We start from the raw sequence: 16,634 nt of genomic DNA, 5'->3' as shown, positions 1-16,634 counted from the left end.
ACGTCGCTAAGAATTAAATCACCTGTGCAATGCTACCCTTTTATTAGCACGAGTAATACAGATTTGGTTATATCATTTCAGGAAGTTGAACACAAGGCCAAGATAAAATGCACACAAAAGAATGCAAGCAGTCAGTAGTGGATTATGTAATGAAACAATGCCCTTACCATGCTTCTGGCCTACAATGTTGTCATAAAAAAAGGGAAAAATAAAAGTGTCACACAACTGTCTCAGAGACTAACCAGTATAGTGATATAGAGAAGTTTATTGAATTCACAGAAATAATTTCTCAGATCTACACTGTACAGAGAAAGGCTAGAGTGACCTATGGGAGAAATCCTTACATTGATAGGAAAATATCTTCTAGTCTCCACAAATCAACTGTAGTCATTTGCTAGGGAAAAATTCCAAAACCACACAGGTCATGCAGACATTTAAAAATGCCATTTGTATTCACCTTTTGTTAAAATTCACCTTTTTAAAAAATCACCTTTTTTTTTGAGCCTAACAATGAACGCTTTTCCTTTTTTATACACCTCAAAATCGCACTTATATTACTATTAATATTCCTTCCACCCCACTCCACCCTTTTACAAACAGGAATGAGGTTAAGGGATAAGAAAAAGATTCTTGATTGTTTCTTATTTTCCTCATTTTCCCTTGGAATAAACCAAGGTTTCATTTAAAAAATTTTAAAGTCATAAGGAGAACAAAAGACTTAAATTTCTTCTTCAAATAAAAGTGAATAATAGTCATTCAAATGTCAGTAACCTAATAGACCCCCATAAGATAGTTTAACTTTAACAGGGAAATGTTAGAAAAGAAGCTTCCTGAGAGGCACTCATTTTAAAAATAAATTATAGCTTAAGTTATTACTGAATAGATTCTACGTGGCAAAGGCAGAAATCGTGAACTTTCCCCCTCTTCTCATGAACCTTGTAAGTCGAGTGTACAGTGGCTTGCAAATGTTACATAATGGACTGTTAATCATCTACCGTACGGATCAACCATGTTTATTTAAAGTATTCTTAACATTAGACATTTTAAAGGGAATAAAAAAAACCAGTAAACAACCATTTCACGGCTCTCTTACTGCAGCTATATAAACCAACGGTAACAAGTGATATAGCTTTCATCTATAATTTGTAAAATATGCTAAGACCTGCCACAGTCCAGAACTAGAGAAAACTGCCGGCCACAAATAAACTAGAAGATAAATGTAAATACACCTGTGGTTCTCATTTTCTTTCATACAGTCCCAGATAACCCCAGATAACTTTATAAATACCTTATGAAAAAAAACGATTTAAAAAATCTATCAAAACTATTTAAAATATTAAAATGCAGAAATCTCAAATTTCCTTCAATCAGGCCAGAAATCACCACAAAATTAACGATCATAGTTACAAACAGAATGAGTGGAATGTTTAAGTTGACGACAACCAAAAAAGCCCCATGTAACTTTTTTTAATATAATCATTTACTCAAACATACTGTAAATAGGAATGATGATAGCACAGGAAGCAAAAATAAGTTTGCAAGTGAAGTTTCTAGAAGCTCATGGAAACGATACCATCCCATGCTGCAGATGCCAAAGAAAAACTCTTCTAGTGGGTTAAGATCATCACTCCGGTCACCTCCGTTCATTTGGTCGTGCAAGGTGTTAGTTATTTTCGCTTCCCGCATCACAGAGTTAGTCCACAGGAGGAGCTGGTGGATCCTGTCCCTGGCATTAAAAAGAAATAAGCATGAAGGTGATCAGTATTTGCTGCAAGCATGTGCTAATAAAAATAAAAATAAGAAAAGGAGAAAAATTCTTTAAGTGACTTCGTCAGTCCCAGTGCAACCAACCTAACACATGTAATAAGAACTGAGTAGCAATGTCCAATCCTCCAACTCAAAATATGTGTTTATTTGGACTTTTCACACATTGGAGCACTGGGTTAACACTGATTCTGCAATTTGTCTCACTCTTCCCTGGGGCATGCAGAAAGGGACGTTGAGTAACAGATTTTCTTCCACCTTAGGCGTGATCTTTGCCCTGGCTAAAGTGATTGGCTTGATGGGGCAAGAGAGACTCCATTTTCTTTTTTTAACTCTATATTAAGCCAGGAGTGGTGGCGCATGCCTATAATCCCAGCTCTCCTGTAATCCCAGGTCTCGGGAGGTTGTGGCAGGAGGAGCATTGTGAGTTCAAGACCAGCTGGGGCTACAAAGTGAGCTCAAGGCTAGCCTGAACGGCATAGTGAGACCCTGTCTCAAAAAGACAAAAACAAACAAACAAACAAACAAAACTCCACATTAAGAGAAATCACTTAAGTTCACTTAAGCTGTAGTTGACCCCATTCTTCACCCCAGTCGCCTTGGTTAGTTATCAACCCACTTAAAGGAGATCAGAGTCACAAAATGCGAAGAGAATACACAAGACAAACTGGGAAGTAGGTGAAAGTCAAACTGCAGTGGTCATCTGGAATCCAGCTGTCTGACACCTTCTGGGAAAGGTAAACTTTTTGATAATTGTGTGACATTCTTGTAAGATTCCCCAAAATGAGGTAATGGTTACTATGGAAACCTAAAATGTACTTAAACTGAAGGTGAGACCCAGTTGTGGCTGACATCTCTGGCTCCTGGTTAGAGACCGGCCATCACTGGCTCAGGGAAGCTGTTTGTTCCTGCTCTTTTGGTCTCTTGCCGTGTAAGGCTGAGCACTCACGGTGAAGCCAGGGCCTTCTGCTTCCCACAGAAGACGCACGCGGCTGCCGCTGCCTCTGGAAGGCATTCTATAGCAATGAGGGACACAAGCCTGGTAACGAGACCGGGACACCTGGTCTCTAATGACATTGTTAAACTTTCTAAACTGAAGCCCGTGATCCCGTCACATGGGAGGCTGAGGCAGAAGGATTGAAATGAGTTCCAGGCCAGTTTGGATAATGTAGAAAGACCCTGTCTCAAACAAACAAACAAAAAACCCAAAACAAAACAAAATTTCTAAGCACTAAACTTACCTTTGAGGTTTTAAAAAAATGTGTAAACTGGCCGGGCGTGCTGGCACACGCCGGTAATCCCAGCACTCGGGAGGCTGAGGCAGGAGGATCATTGCGAGTTCGAGACCAGCCTGGGCTACAAAGTGAGCTCAAGGCCAGCCTGAACTGCATAGGGAGACCCTGTCTCAAAAAGGGAAAAAAAAAAAAAGTGTAAACTAATAAATCCACTTATATAAACCACTTTAAGTTGGTTTTTGTTGCTTGCAATAGGAAGCATGTGAACTGAAAAGATTAGGTCTTCAGGATCTTCAAGAAGATTTAATTTACTTACACTGACATGTTCTGCTAGGGCTCAGTCAAGGGTGATCAGCAGTTCTACCTGGAATTAGACTCAGTGTTTTTTCTTGCTTAGTCCTAGGGCAAAGGGACTACTATTCTAGAACCTCTGTCTACCTATAATGAACTTTAGTCTGCGGGTGCGTCACTTTTAATTACTCCTATGTGTGGTTATTAAGTTGGAATTCTTAACCTCCAAACATTGAAGTTGCTCTTTGACAGGAAAGTAATAAAGCTGCATACAGTGTAAGAAAAAAGGGTAAGGAAGAAACACTTTATCAATACGCACTCTTTCAAGGAAAACCAAGAGTAACTTCAAGCTTTTTCTATGTGCTAATAATGCCTTCTTTCACAACTGAAGCCCCCATGCAACATTATCTAAACAGTTTTTTTTTTTGCCTTTGAGACAGGGTCTTGCTATGTACTTCAGGCTGGCCTTGAACTCACTAGGTAACCCAAACTGGCCTCTAACTGGCAGTAATCTTCTTGCCTTGGCCTCCCAAGTGCTGGGATTATAGGTGTGCGCCACCACACCTGGCCAGTATGCCTTGTTTATACAATACTGTAATTGCTGCTGATTGTACTGTACAGTACAGTACTGTAGTTTTGTATTCGTGTACATCACAGTACTGCATGTAAGTTACGGCAAATAAAGGCAGAGTCATCAAGCTGGAGTCTTCTGTGACCATTTTTTTTTGTTCTGAATATTGTACATACTATATACAATTCCTCATCTAGCATCCAATTCATTCAGCGACCTAGGGGCAGAAATGGAACTCGGTCATTAAATGAGGAACGTCTGTATATCAAATTAAAAAGCTTCTGTACAGCAAAGGAAACAACCAAAAGTGAAGAGACAACCTAGAGAACAGGAAAAAAATTTTGCAGTTATTCCTCAGAGGACTAATTCCTCAGAGGGGGTGGGGAAAAAGGAACCCTTCCACATTGTTGGTAGGACGTAAACTAGTACAATCACTATGAAAATCAGTGTGGAAATTCCTCAAAAAACTGAAACTAGAAATTCCACTGGGCTCAGCTATTCTCCTTCTAGCTATCTTCCCAAAAGAGCTAAAGACATCATATTACAGCGATGCATGCATACCCATGATTATAGCAGGCCAATTCATAATAGCTAAATCTTGGAAGCAGCCTATATGTCCATCAACAGATGAAAGGAAGAAGAAAAAATGGTATTTACACACAGTGGAGAACATACTACTCTGTCACAGAGGATATACAGTACATGAGTCATCTGCAGGAACGCGGGGGCACCTTAAGACCGTAATGTTAAGTGAAATAAATTAGCACAGCGAGCTCAAATATCACACAGGAAACAGGAATACAGATCTCTTGCAAAGGGAAATGGGCCCAAGAGATGAAGTGGGGAGCGGGGCGCGGATGTAAAAAGCATGAAGACGTGTCACGCACGTGTTCTACCTCCCCACGGGGAATGTAATCTTTTGTACTGGTAATCGAACTCAGGACCCTGCACTTGCCAGTCAGGCATTTGTGCCGCTGAGCTATATCCCCGGCCTGGGAATGTAATCATTATGTGCTGCAGACATATACATTTTTTAAATTAAAAAAAAAAAAAAAAAAATGGAAAATCAATCTGTGAGAAATACGACAGGAAAACAGAATTTGGCCAGCTAGGCTCGGTCTTTATGTGTACTGAGTTTAAAAGCTCAGACGGAAAGGCTGACACGGAACCGAAGCGCCTAAGGGTGCTTGAGGGGTGCAGCGGAAGCGAGAGGGGAAGAGCCCTGCTGGGAGCGGGATGGGGCCGGTGCAGGTCGGGGCTCCAGCTGTGTCATGGGCCAGATCTTCATTCCTGTGTCTTATGAGTAAAGACTGGATTTCACTTTTAAATTACTGGGCCATCGTCCGCACCGTTTCCTACGGTTACCTGCAGATTTACCAGGACTACATAGCAAGAACGCAATGCATGAATTCAGTCTTCCTCTTGCTAATTTTTTTTTTTTTTGGTCTTTTTGAGACAGGGTCTCACTATGCAGTTCAGGCTGGCCTTGAGCTCACTTTGTAGCCCAGGCTGGCCTCGAACTTGCAACAATCCTCCTGTCTCAGCCTCTCGAGTGCAGAGATTACTGGCCTGTGTCACAGCATCTGGCATCTCTTGCTAATTTAGACCTGGTATTTCAGTCAAAATAAGCTTTCCCCTCTCCCCAGGCCACAGACACAACCCACAGCACTTACATTATGAGGGCTGCTTGGCTTTCCTGGCAGGTTGGAGCCTCTTAGACTGGGAGGTCTCAGTAGGAACAAGATCACTGCAATAACCATCCAGGCCATCAAAATCATCGTAATACTGATGCCACTGTCACCGGAGGGTCCTGGTACTAAAGACAAACAAAAAATGAACTGTAGCCAAACTGTATCCTGACTATAATACTGTTAGATAAATGTAGAAATTTCTATTGTTTAAGTGTCAGCTTCCAATATTGTATCAAGATTGAAAAACTATTAACAATTTAGATTACAACTGTGGAGTATTACACCAATTTCCCTTTCAGTGAGAAAAACTTTTTTAAGGCAGGATCTCAATATGTAATACAGGCTGGCTTTGAACTCTTAATCCTCCTGCCTCAGCCTCTGCCTGCTGGGATTACAGGTGTGTGACACCATGGTGAGAAAATCTACAAGGTAAATGGTTTTGTTTTTCTTTTTTGTCTTTTTGAGACAGGGTCTCACTATGCAGTTGAGGCTGGCCTTGAGCTCACTTTGTAGCTCAGGCTGGTCTCAAACTCACAATGATCCTCCTGCCTCAGCCTCCCAAGTGCTAGGATTACAGGCATGTGCCACCAAGTAAATGATGTTAAGTAGGCATAAAAATTATAATAAATAAAATTTTTAAATAGTTTACAACCCAGGTGTCAGGGTCCGGCTTACTGCTGGGCTGGCCCAACAGTGACTAGATAGGAATGCGGTCAACCCCAGTCACTTAACAAAGGATGGCCAATGCAGTACCTAGATCCACCAACCTGCCCTCCTTATCACACAATGCATCAGTACCCGATTTTCCTTATAGCTCTTTCCTTGTTCTCATTACACTAAACTTGCCCACCTTCATAACTACAACCAATTTTTTCCATCTGGGCTTTGTACATTATGTTCTTCCCCATATAGTCAACACCCCCTTCCCCACTGGAATCATCCCATAATCTTATTTATTGACTGACTTTTTGGGGGGGTGGTTTCCGGTACCGGGAATCGAACTCACGACCTTGTGCTTGCCAGGCAGGTACTGTGCCACTGAGCTAAATCCCCAGCCCCTATTGACTTGTTTTTTTGAGACAGGGACTTACTTTGTCATTCAGGTTGGCCTTGGACTGACTGTATATGGCCCTGGCTGGCCTGAGCTTCTGGCAACCCTCCTGACTCACAGTGTGAGAGTCATAGTTGTGGGCCAGCACCCCTGGCTTTTTTTTGTACTAAGGACTGAACACAGGAAGACTGAGCTACATTCCCCTCACTCCACTGCTTTTTTTTTTTTTTTTTTTTTGAGACAGAGTCTTAGTAATTGCCCAGGGTGAACTCAAAATTTTATTTATTTATTTATTTATTTATTTAGTGTCTTGTTGAATCAGGGTCTCACTATGCAACTCAGGCTGGCCTTGAGCTCACTTTGTATTGTAGGCTGGTCTGGAACTTGCAAAGATCTTCCTGCCTCAGCCTCCCGAGTGCTGGGATTATAGGCATGCACTACCATGCCCAGCTCAGACTTCAAAATTTTAATCCTCCTGCCTCAGCCTCCTGAGTAGCTGGCATTGCAGGCATATACCACCACCACCAATATCACACCTAAATTTGAACTCTGCCTCACTGATCAAACATTCAACTATTTATCTATGTCAATAGTTCTTCCTTGTTTTTTTTTCTTTATATCAACAGTTTTTAAGTTGGGGAGTGCATTAGGGTCATTTGGCAGCACCTTAAGAATGTGGAAATACCACCTGTGCCTCATACCCTCACACCGCACACTGAAATCTCGAGCATCCCACTGCGCTCCCAGCCCCACCCGCTACCCAGCTGGGTCTCCGCTCATCCAGCTTTGGCCCGAGCACCAAGAGAACCTCTGCTCTCCCGCCACAGCCCCCAGTGAACCCATCATGAGGGTGCGGTCCATTCTGCCACCTAAACATCACTCAAGTCTGCCCAGGTGGAGCTGGCCTCCCCTGACTCGCTGAAACCATCACAGCCTCTCGTCCGGTGGACTGCAGAGGCCTCTGTCCCCTCCCCTCACACCGTGCCTCCTCAGCCCTCTGCACTGTTGCCAGAGTTATGTTTGTTTGTTTCCCTTTTTGTTTTGCAGACAGGGTCTCCCTATGTAGTTCAGGCTGGCCTCCAACTTGTGGTGATCCTCCTCCTCAGCCTCTCAGTATGTACTGGGATTAGAGAGATGTGCCACCACGCTTGGCTCAGTTATGGTTTTGAGACAGGGTCTCACTATGCAGTAGTTCAGGCTGGCCTTAAACTCACTATGTAGCCCACAGTGGCCTCGAACTTGTGCTGATCCTCTTGCCTCAGCTTCCCAAATGCTGGGCTTATAAGTGTGCACCACCATGCCCGGCAGAGTTATGTTTTTTAAAAAGTAAATTCTACTATTTTTATTATTAAAAATAGCTGAGACTTGACTGGTCCCTGTGACCTAGGTATTATCTCCTAATTTTTAAATAATCTTACTATATAATAGTGTTTATCACATCTTAATTTTATAGATGAGGAAACTGGGAAAGAAGGGACTAAACCCCAATGTCACACAGCAGTATGCGGCAAAGACGGGATTAAGGTACAGGTGGTAACCATGTGTGGTGATGTATGCCTGCTACTCCCAGCCCTCGGGAGGCAGGCGCAAGAATTTCGAGTTCAAGGCCAGCTAGACTACATACACAGTGAGTTCAAGGCCTGCCTGCACTATATAGCTTTTTTTTTTTGTACCAGGAATCGAACTCAAACTCAGGATCTTGTGCTTGCCAAGCAGGCGCTTATGCCACTGAGCTATATCCCCGGCCTGATATATAGTGACACTCTGACTCACTCCCCCCCAAAAAAGACACAGGTGGTCACATTTTTTGTTGTTGGGGTGGTTCTTTGCTTTCGGAGACCAGGACTGATGATGCAGACCAGGCTGGCCTTGAACTTGTGATCCTCCTGCCTCAGCCTCTTGAATGGTGAGGTCACACTGGCCTCATCTGCGAGCCTGTGTTAACTCTTTGGTGTGTCATATCTCTAATAGTAGCGCACAGTGAGACACACACTTGAGCTATTAACCCCGTGGGTAGTAAAATCAAGAAAGACGGGCTCAAGAAGGATTTCTATGAACAAGCGTACGACTAGTTAGATAAAATTGGGTTATTCTGAGTAGTCAAAGGACAATTATCACTTCTTATAGTGCCCCCATCGGAAATAAAATGCTAAATTAATTGTGTAGACTAGACGTCTAACCCAAAAACCAATTCTTATGTCATTCAATGTAGAGAGCATTTTGTTTTTTTCTGCAAGTAAAAAAAAAAAAAGAATTTGAAAAAAAAAAGGTTCTGAAGTTTCAGAGAACTCATCCTCAGATTACAAATTCACTTGCACTTATTTCTGCACAAAGCATCCCTTTCCAAAGCCCGTCCCCTTTAAGACTCCGCCTTCCCGCACACAGCTTAGCCTGCAGCTCCAATCGCTCTCCGACCAAGCTGCCTGTCACGGCCGCCAACCGCCAACCGGCCCTCGGCTCCATCCTGCCCCGCGCTCCTCCCACCTTCGCCACCTGCATCCCCGGCTTGGCAGTGCGCCTGTGCCTCGCTGTAGAAGCGAGGCCGCACCTCCGCGCTCTGCACCGGCGCTGGGAGCGCCTCCCTGCGGCTAGCCTGCTCACCAGCCCGCTCACCAGTGGCCACCCAGCTCCCCATGCAGAGCACCCCGCTCCATCTTCTGAGCCAGCCTTGCCTCTGCGGGCTCTACAGCTGCCCGTTTTAACTAGGAGGGATGTGTGCACAACCTCTCCTAACCTGCTCATTCACTTTCTAAGAACCGAGACCATCTCGCGGCTGTTTGAGGGCACCACCGCGTGGTGATGCAACCCTTGCAGGGGCAGTGTCTTTATCTGCAAATAGAAATGGTGCCACCACCCTTGGCTCGTACATGATGGCACGGTGTGACGGAGCAGCATGGTACTGGAAGAAGAGGCCGCAGTCTCTGAGCTGAGCTGCTTTGGGGTGGGGATTTGGTCCAGGGTGCTTTACTGCTGTGTGACACCTCTAGCTGACATCTGTTTTGCTTGCTTTCTCTCTCTCTCTCTCTCTCTCTCTCTCTCTCTCTCTCTCTCTCTCTCTCTCCCCCTCCCTCCCTCCCTCCCTCCCTCCCTTTTCTTTTTTTTGAGACAGGGTCTCACTCTGTAGTCCAAGATGGCCTTGAAATCTCGGCAATCCTCCTGCCTCAGCCTCTGGAGTGCTGGGATTACAGGTGTGCACCACCACGTCCAGCCACTGACCACATTCTTGATATCTGAACCATATGTACAAAAATGAAGTAAACTGAATTAACAAGAGGAAAAACTAGCCTACAATGTTCTGGGGTTGAAGACACTGAGCACTTGAACTTATTTTGAGTCTTTAAATATTTAGGAGCGGGGTATGAAAGGGCCACTGCAGATTCAGTGCCAACCTGTGGCCCCTTAGTCAGACTGGGAAACCAGCAGCCAGGCTCTGGGAGAGGCACTACTCAAACTCCCCTACGCTGTGGGCAACAAGCAAACACACACCAGAAGTACCTCTTTTTTAAAGTCAGGAGAGACAGGTGAATGGGCCTTTCAACAATCCGGCCACTGTGTGCGTACTGGGAGAACCTTCTGGTACCTACAAGCTTTACGATCACAATCACTCGGGGGATGTAAAATCTGTCCTCTCCCTTGGAACTCCCTGCTTATAGGACTTAACTACAAATACTCTATGGCCGGAGAAGGTACCAAATCAAAACCACAGAGGGACTTCGGACGCGTTTCACCATCTCTTCTGCATGACATAAGCATTAAGTTTGAAGCAGATAGGAGCACAGCTGAGGCTCGGAGATGTTACACGGAAGCTGTGAGCTGGACACCAGGAAGGTGGAAGAGCAGAGAGGGAGGCCCCAAGAGCTGCAGGGCCCAGGGCTCTCCCTGCAAACTTCCCTGGGCTTCCGGGGGCAAAAGCAACACAGTGCAGTGAGAGTGGACACACACCCGGGCTCCACTCCTGTCAGTTCTGGTCATATAATCATGTATCCCTCAGCTCAGCTATTAGTTTTCCAACTCATTTACTCCCAAATGCATGTTAACCACAGGGCTGGTCTCTGTACAACATCTGAAATGCAGTCTTTAAAAAAACAGAAGTCAAAACACAATTTTCCATTTGCAAATTCTCTGCGTTTCTTTCCTTGGTTTTTGCAGTGCTGGGGATAGGACTCCACGTGTGCTGGAAGGGCATCTACGCGCTGAGCTGTCCTCGCAGCTGACATACACTCTTCTAGAGAGAAACCGTGGGCAGACGCCACGACCAAAGTGGGGTTTAGCTCAGTTTGAGGAGGAATCGAGCAACAACTAAATCTGCTAACATGAGAGCACAAACTCCCTAGTCACTTACACCCACTCAAACACGCGCACGCACAACATCAGGGAAAAAGGTACAAGTGCAAGTGGACCTTGGCCTTCAACAAGCTCCAAGGGTGAAAGGCAGCACTCACTGGTGACTGCTGCATCTCAGCCAAGCGTCAGAGATGGTCAGGTGCTCCTGAGCCGGAGCTGGTGGAGAAGGGTTGGGGAGGTGAGGGGGGCGGGGCAGGAGCGAAGGCTGAGGCCTGCTGCACACTGGGGGCGTCGTGAGCACAGGGGGCAGACGCGACAAGCTCTGGAAGTGATGCTGGACTATGAAAACTCTTAAATATCACCTTAAATGGGAACCGCCTAGGTTGGGCGTGGTGGCGCATGCCTATAATGTACTCCCAGCACTTGGGAGGCTGAGGCAAGAGGATTTCTGTAAGTTTGAGGCCAGCCTGCACTACATAGTCAGACCCTGCATCAAAACAAACAAAAAAACTAACAGAATTCCCCCAAAAGTCAGAACTGCCTGAACAGGCGGTGGGGAAGTGGGTAGTGCTGATGGCTTTGCCTGGAGCGATGTCACACTCTGGTTTGAGTTGCACAAAGATGATTAGGCACCACTGTTGAGAGAAGTGAATTTAGAAACTAGCCCTGGTAAGATTCTACAGGCACAGCTAAAACAGCAGATGAGGACATAATTACAGGATCGCCAGCAGAGGCAGAGATGGACAGAATATGTAGATGTTAAAAATACTCAATCACAAGGATGTGACCCAGAGTCAGTGGTGATCTCCACAGTTTCTTAATGTAGATGTGCTATTCCACTACGTTCACACTGTGTTCTGTGAAGGCACCCGGGTTTAATTTCAGTTTAGTGGACTTTGGGAAAGGCAGTCTGAATGAAAAGCATCCCTTCATTTGTTTCAACGGTTTTATTAAAACAGAAAAAAAGAGCCAGCATGGTGGTGAATGCCTGGGATCCCAGCACTCGGAGGGCTGAGGCAGACTGCCGCAAGTCTGACACCATCCTGGACAACATAGTAAGTTCAAGGTCAGCTGGAACTACACAGTGAGACTCTGTTTAAATAAATTATAAGAAAGAGAGAGGAAAGAAGGAAGGGAGGGTGGAAGGGAAGAAGGCAGGCAGACAAGCAAGCAGGCAGGTAGGCTGCGGATGCAGCTCACGTAGAGCAGAGGATCCTTTGTTCAATCTCCAAAATCACCAAAAACAAGCAGAAGCCTCCCCCACCAAAGAAAGAGAAAAAAGTAAATGAAAAATAAGTCTGAATATCATTAACATGTCTTCTGACTTTAATATTCTATGAAAAGAGCTGGGCATAGCGGTGTAGGCCTGTAAATCCCAGCACTCTGAGAAGCTGAGGCAGGATGATCACTAGTTTAAGCCTCGCCTGGACAATTCAGAAATTTAGCAAGACCCTGTCTCACAATAATTAAAAAAAAAAAGATTCTGTGAAAAGATGGGGGTGTGGCTCAGTGGTGCAGTGCTCGCTCAGCATGAACAAGGCCCTGGGCTTAATCCCCAGAAAAGCCTTTTTCTATGAAACCCTAAAAGTGCATTTCATGTTTACACCACTGTGGATATTTTGTTTGTTTTTGTTGGCTGGAGACAGGGTCTTGCTATGCAGCGGAGGCTGGCCTCGCTCTCCCACGGTTCTCCTGTCTCAGCCGCTCAGAGCGCTGGGAGAGCAGCCCTGTGCCACCAGCTCTGTGCCTGGCTCACCACAGGTTCATATGGGTAAGGTTTCCGTCCTGTTTATCGAAAGATCCAAATTAATACTGATCTTTTCCGTATTTGTTTCAATATTTACATTGTTTAAAAAGATTAAAACTGTTATTAAAATTTCTAAGCTTATTAAGAACTTTAATTACAGGTTAAGCTAGTTTTCTGATTATTGCAAATAATGCTGCAATAAACAGTAAGTCAGACTTTAGAAGAGGAGATAGTGAACTACGTCCTTAGATTGCTGTTTACTTTTTCTTTTTTTAGACATGGTCTCACTATGTAGTACAAGCTGGCCTTGAACTCACAATGTAGCCCAGACTGGCCTCAAACTCTCAGGGATCCTCCTGCCTCAGTTGCTCAAGTGCAGGGATCACAGATGTGCACACCACACCCGGCCAGATATCTGTTTTGTGTGGCGCTGGGACAGAGCCAAGGGCCTCATGTCTGCCCCGCAGCACTCCATCGCTGAGCCGCACAGCCCGCCCCCGCCCCGTATGTCTGGAAGATTGCTCTGGGAGAGGAACAGAGATGCTCTTCAGGTGGCTGCTGCCCAGAAACAGCAAATACGGTAACAAGAGAATGGGGCGGCTGCGGCAAGGTGTAAGAGAGGCAGCGAGGAGACGTTAAAGGACGGAGGCACCGAGGAGACGTTAAAGGACGGAGGCAGGGAGGAGATGTTAAAGGACGCAAGGTTTGGACCTATGATTTGGAAACTACCAACAGAAACAGGGAAATAGGGAATGATGCTTGGTGCTAGAGATGCAGAAGATAATTTAAAAAGGGTACCACTCAGCTCAGGGTTATTTTGCTCTCCAGGAGCTTACAATGGGGATTGACATGGGATGAATATGTAAAATATACAGGTGCTAAACAGAGAAAAACAAAGGCGTAGGTGGGAAAGAACAGACATTTTAGATGCAGGGCTAAAGAGGTCTTGCTGAGAAGGCAAACTCCGGAGCAAAGACGTAAGCTGCGAGCTGTGGGTGTCAGGCAGCACATCCAGAAAGGATGCTCCTGATGCAGGAGGCTGTGGGAGCGCGTGGGGGCCGACAGTGTCAGTGTGGACTGAACGGGGTTCAGCTGTGGGCTGGGTTTGGGATACAAAACAAGATTAAACCAGAGAGTATCATGAGCTAGATCATGTAGGCTTATAGGTCATAATAAGGATTTTGCCTCTATTACGCATTGAGTGGAAAACCTTTGAAGTGTTTTTGGCAGGAAAGAGTAATTCACTTTGTGTTTGAGAAAGGAGGACAGGTAGATACTTAAGAACCTCCTGTACAACCTCCAGGAGACGGCGATGGGACAGAACAGGAAGGAGGCAGGGGGTGGCAAAGGTGGTAGAATTTCTGATGTCTCCTGGTGGTGGTGCTTGCTAACAGATGGCTACCAAGTCCAAGGAAAAGGGGAGCAAAGGTGCCTCTCTGAAGGAAGCGCTGCACTGCCTGCTGGGAGAAAGACAGCACGGGGACAAGGTGGGCGCTATGAGGAGCTCAGTTCTGCAGACGCGGAGTCTGAGAAGCTGGGAGACCCCAGGGAGGCGCCCAGAGGGGAGCCGCGCACGGGGTGAGCCAGCGGAGGGAAGGGTCCGGAGGAGGATGGGTGCAATGCAGTAGGAGTAGCCCTGCCTGGCAGTGCAAGGCCGAGTTTCAAAAAAAGTCAGAAGGCCAGAAAAGCACCAGAAAAAGACAGAGGAGTTGCAAAGGTGGAACTAGAGGAGAAATACAGGACAAATATAAACTTGGGAAGAATTCGTAAGACTGAGTTATTAAATGTTGTAAATGTTGAGAATCAATTCTCCTACAAACATTATTTAGAAGCAGCAGAAGGCAAAAAATTGTGTGCTAAGTATTAGAAACATCAAAGGTAGAGATTTAATGAAAAGAATAATCGACATAGTGGTCCTAGAGAATTATCGAAGGTAGTAAATATTGGGTGCCATTAGTAAGCACCCAACCAAAATGAAACTACAATCTTAACCCAAATCAGCTGGGCGTGGTGGCGCAGGCCTGTCACCCCAGCATTCAGGAAGCTGAGGCAGGAGGATCACAATGAGTTCAAGGACAGCCTGAACGATATAGTGAGACCTTGTCTCAAAAACAAATAAACTCAACCTAAACTGTATTTAATGCCCAATGCTAAAGCCCATATTAGACTCTATAAATAAGAACACACATTTCTCGGACATCTACCCTTTGGCCTCTGTTTTAATAATTTTAATCAATCTAGAGTTGGTTCTATGAACAAATGACATTTCTCATATCACAATGAACATTATCCCACAACAATGAAACATGCACAAAAAGGCATAGAAATTATAAATGGAAGGCAGAAAAGAGCAAAAACCAATTTAAAAAAAAAGGCCAGGCTGGGCGTGGTGGCGCATGCCTGTAATCCCAGCATCGGGAGGCTGAGGCAGGAGGATCCTTGCGAGTTTGAGACTAGCCTGGGCTACAAAGTGAGCTCAAGGACAGCCTGAACTGCATAGCAATACCCTGTCTCAAAAAGACAAAAAAAAAAGGAAAAAAAAAAAAAGGCCAGGAGAATAGAACACACATTCATTTCAAGGCTTATTTCAATTATTATGAAGCCTGAAATTCTCATAACTCTAAAACACATGTCACTTAATTTTTTAAAGTATTTATTCTGGTTGAAAGGATTTTCACAAGTGCTATAGGAACATCAGAGGTAAAATAACTCGTCAGTAAGGCTTACTTCATAGTCCAGCTCTAGAGTTGAGCTTTTCTATTTAGAGGAAGGAAGTGATGTTTTACCCACAGGAGTTAAGAGGATATTTCGCCTCTGCGTGGGGCTGCCTCAAGCGTCACAAACACTGCACATGTGTCATGAACACTTGTCTAAGGCATTCGAGAAGACTTTCAGCTAGAAAAGCCGGCCTGAGCTCTACCCGCTGACCGATACTCGGGCTGCACTCTCTGCATGTTACTGGACAAGCAGCACAGAGACATCTGGAGCGGGGGAGGACGGCCGCCCTTCGTCCTAACACATGAGCTCGCACTTCTGCTTCCGCGGGCAGTTCCTGCTGTCTTCTTACACAGCATGTTACTAGCAGGGGTGGACAAAACCCACTGTCCGAGCTAGCTCCTCGTTCTGTAAGTGTACTCATAGGATACCCAGTTAACACAGTAGTAAAAATAATAATGTAGTAACAAGCCTTTTCACAGTGGCACCTCACTGCGTTTTGTTTTAGTTTAAACCCATAATAAAGGAGCACTCAGCCCTAGAGACGCTGAATATAAGCAACTAGCCTATTTACAAACACAATTTGGGACCACTGTGTTCTCGCGTTCCTAAGCAGGCTGCTCCCGCACTGCAGAGCGCGCTTTTTCCTGTGCGTCGGCCCACATCTGCTCTGTAGAGTACACTTCTTTTCCTACCTTTAATAAACACAGAACTTCACTATAAACAGACAAACATAATTCGGGGCCAGGGCTGTACTCAGTGCCACAGTGCTTGCCTAACAAGTACTCAGCCCTAGGCTTGATCCCCACCACCAAAAAAAAGTTTTTTATATTTAATAAAAAGATAAATGTAATTTAGCAATGTGTCACGTCCTTAAATAGTATGTGGAACACCTCAAAATATGTCGTTCCAAAATAAGCTTCTCTGTGGGTGCCACTGGGGGGTGAGCCCAGGAGTTCACACAGGTTAGGCCTGGACAAGTGCTTTACCACCGCGCTACACATCAGCACTTGTTAAAACTGGGTTTCACTTTGAGACTGGGTATCACGAAGTTGTCCAGCTGGCCTCACACTTATGATCCTCTTGCCTCAGCCACCCCAGTAGTTGGGATAATAGCTGTGGCGCCCAGCTCAAAGTATGTCATTTTGACAAAAACATTATTTTTGAGCTAAAGGCAATTATGAACAGGTTGTGGGGTCCCAAAGCAATGGGAAGCTGGAGAGAAAAAGCTACAAAGAATGGCTTTCACCCCAGATAGCTCACTTGAGATGTTAGTAAGAATTGC

General features: G+C 45.1%; 1 protein-coding gene across 1 annotated transcript in view; it reads right to left on the bottom strand.

Annotated features, from left to right (window-relative positions):
* Positions 1–25: 25 nt before the first annotated feature.
* Smim14 (small integral membrane protein 14) overlaps positions 26–16,634 on the bottom strand; it is a 65,786-nt gene continuing 49,177 nt past the window's right edge. Inside the window, exons 4-5 of the mRNA XM_005391976.2 lie at positions 5,535–5,677; positions 26–1,726 (exon numbers count right to left, since the gene is read on the bottom strand). Coding sequence (XP_005392033.1) covers positions 1,694–1,726; positions 5,535–5,677 — 176 coding nt within the window. The 3' untranslated portion in view covers positions 26–1,693. The remainder of the gene's footprint in view (positions 1,727–5,534; positions 5,678–16,634) is intronic.

The sequence above is a fragment of the Chinchilla lanigera genome, unplaced genomic scaffold (assembly GCF_000276665.1).
Source record: "Chinchilla lanigera isolate Chin_1 unplaced genomic scaffold, ChiLan1.0 scaffold00042, whole genome shotgun sequence".
NCBI classification, from domain to species: Eukaryota; Metazoa; Chordata; class Mammalia; order Rodentia; family Chinchillidae; genus Chinchilla; species Chinchilla lanigera.
This window is presented reverse-complemented; position numbering and strand designations above follow the sequence as displayed.